The sequence below is a fragment of the Morone saxatilis genome, unplaced genomic scaffold, assembly GCF_004916995.1.
Source record: "Morone saxatilis isolate NCDOM2014 unplaced genomic scaffold, NCSU_SB_2.0 Contig22, whole genome shotgun sequence".
Taxonomy (NCBI): Eukaryota; Metazoa; Chordata; class Actinopteri; family Moronidae; genus Morone; species Morone saxatilis.
Genome location: NW_023339785.1, coordinates 26,737,206 through 26,739,464, shown reverse-complemented (window position 1 = coordinate 26,739,464; position 2,259 = coordinate 26,737,206). Strand labels below are relative to the sequence as shown.

Below are 2,259 nucleotides of genomic sequence, written 5' to 3'. Positions count from 1 at the left end.
CCAGTCTGACCCACATCAGTCCCCCCAGTAAGAGGGCCGTGGGTACTGGTGCAGTCAGCAGGTGGGCTCAGTTCCTGAGTTCTGACTGTCAGGTGAGTGAGGAGGAGGAGCCAGCAGCCAGTGGGTGGAGTCAGTCAGTGGGCGGGGCTGTGTCTCTTTCCTGCAATGACGTCATCACCCCGCCCTCCTCCAGGCCCCGCCCCCTGCTTCCTGTTTCCTCCATGTTTCAGAGCGGAGACGAGTTCAACTTCGACGACGACTTCCTGAATGACTGATTATCAACCTGTCGATCAATATTAACCCTTTGGCTGTCTGTGGATCAGCTGATTTATAGATTGATTTTTTGTTCACACTGTACATATTCATACTACAGTTTGGTGTATTTGGACTGTATTGATAAGTATTGATCAAAATAAAGTGACAGGTTCAGTTCTTCATGTTTTTATTGGTCAGATTGACAGAAACAAAGATACAGACAGTAATCAATGAGATAAAGTATTGATTAATAACAGAGACAGTAAACCATTAGTTAAAGTATTGATTAATGAAAGTAATCAGACTACAGGGACAGCAGTATAAATCATTGGTTGAGTATAGGTGATGATGTCATCAGGGCTGGTGTGGGCGGGGCTGTTTGGCGTACTGGATGGCGTCCAGCGCGGCGCCGATGTCGTAGTCTTTGGCCTGAAGGAGTCGAGTCAACCAGCCGCCCTCGTCAGTGAACCCCATCGACAGCATCTGGGACAGGGACTCCACCAGGCGGGGGTCTGCCTCTGAGGGGGGGCAGAGAGGGTCAGTGGTCGGCAGGGACATCAGTCACAAATATAACAGGACCAGGACCTGGTCTTACCTTGAGGCAGGTGAGGGTACAGAGCCGCCTCCCTTAGACCTGTTGGACCCTGCTGTCCCGATGGAGGCTCCTGGTCCTGGTCCCCGGGTTGCAGGGACTGCAGCTCTCCGGTGGAGGGGTCCACCTCTCGGGGGTTCAGGTGAGTCCACTCCTCATCAGAGTCTCTGCACACCTGCACAGGAAGACCAGGGTTGGACCAGACTACTTCTGTTTCCATGGTGACAGTGTGATCAACTCAGCACCGCCCCCTCTCTCTGATTGGCTGATGTCATTCTAATTATTGATCGTTAATTTAATAAAAACATGCATTGATATTTAACATGATCGATAAGTAATAATCATAATGAGCTTCCAGATAACAAATTTATCTTTAGTCACCTGAATGCATCATTGATCTGCACTGACCTTTGACTCCTCATTGGCTCCGCCCTTGCTGCTGGCTCCGCCCTCATTAGCTCCACCCATCTCCACGTCACCTTCTGCCCCCCCGCTCTGAGGGGGCGGGTTCACCTTGGTCCTCTGGCCATCGTGCTCCACGTCGATGTCCACATCGATACCTGCAGGCACACGTGACATCACAGTTTAGTTCACTGAATTTAAACTGCATTATTATCACTTCCTGTCAGCCATTACTCACCCAGCGGGCTCAACATGGCGGCCACGCCCTCTCCGATGTTCTTCAGGTAGACCATGTTGGCCTGAGAGACTGCAGGCAGAGGTCAGAGGTCACTGATGGTGTCATCACTTTACTGATCATTAATCAGATTATTTTTATCAACACTGACCAGAGGGGGCGCTGCCGTCAGCAGCAGGTCCAGAGGATCCAGGCTGATCCTGGTCCTGGTCCTGGTTCGGGGTCTGAGCCTGGTTCAGGTTCTGGTTCCACATGCAGTGTCTCATCCTCTTCATCCACTTCCCCCGAGGGAACCACTACAGACAGGAAGCACAACAGTTCACCACAACACCCTGACAGTCAGAGAGCGGGGCGCTCAGTCTGTCAGGCTCCTCCCCCTCTGAAGCAAACTCAACCTCTGATTGGTGGAGTTGACCAGTAAACACAAACTATAATTCACATACAACTATTGATGAATTATTGATTATTTATTAATTATTGAGGAATTATTTAACGATCAAATAATGACATCAGTTTATTATGACAAACAATCTCTATGTCACCTCACTACAGTGACGTCACAGTGTGACCTCACTGGTGGGCGTGGTCAGGCCCTCACCTGCAGCGGGTGCCAGATGGGCAGCAGAGCGTGCTCAGTGTGCGTCCCTCGAGCCTGGCAGGCGGAGCACAGGTCGTAGTTGGGACAGACAGAGCACTTGAAGCGGGTTCCCACCACGGGCCCCTCGCAGCCGTCACAGGTGACGTTAGGGTGCAGGGCCGGGGGCGGGGCCATATG

At 51.5% G+C, this 2,259-nt stretch overlaps 1 protein-coding gene across 1 annotated transcript; it reads right to left on the bottom strand.

Annotated features, from left to right (window-relative positions):
- Positions 1-425: 425 nt before the first annotated feature.
- Positions 426-2,256, bottom strand: sqstm1 (sequestosome 1). Its single transcript, XM_035669896.1, has 6 exons — positions 2,083-2,256; positions 1,636-1,780; positions 1,488-1,556; positions 1,256-1,407; positions 851-1,022; positions 426-773 (listed from the first exon to the last, which is right to left on the bottom strand). The coding sequence occupies exons 1-6, from the start codon at positions 2,254-2,256 to the stop codon at positions 610-612; spliced, it is 876 nt and encodes a 291-aa protein (XP_035525789.1). The 3' UTR covers positions 426-609.
- Positions 2,257-2,259: the final 3 nt, after the last annotated feature.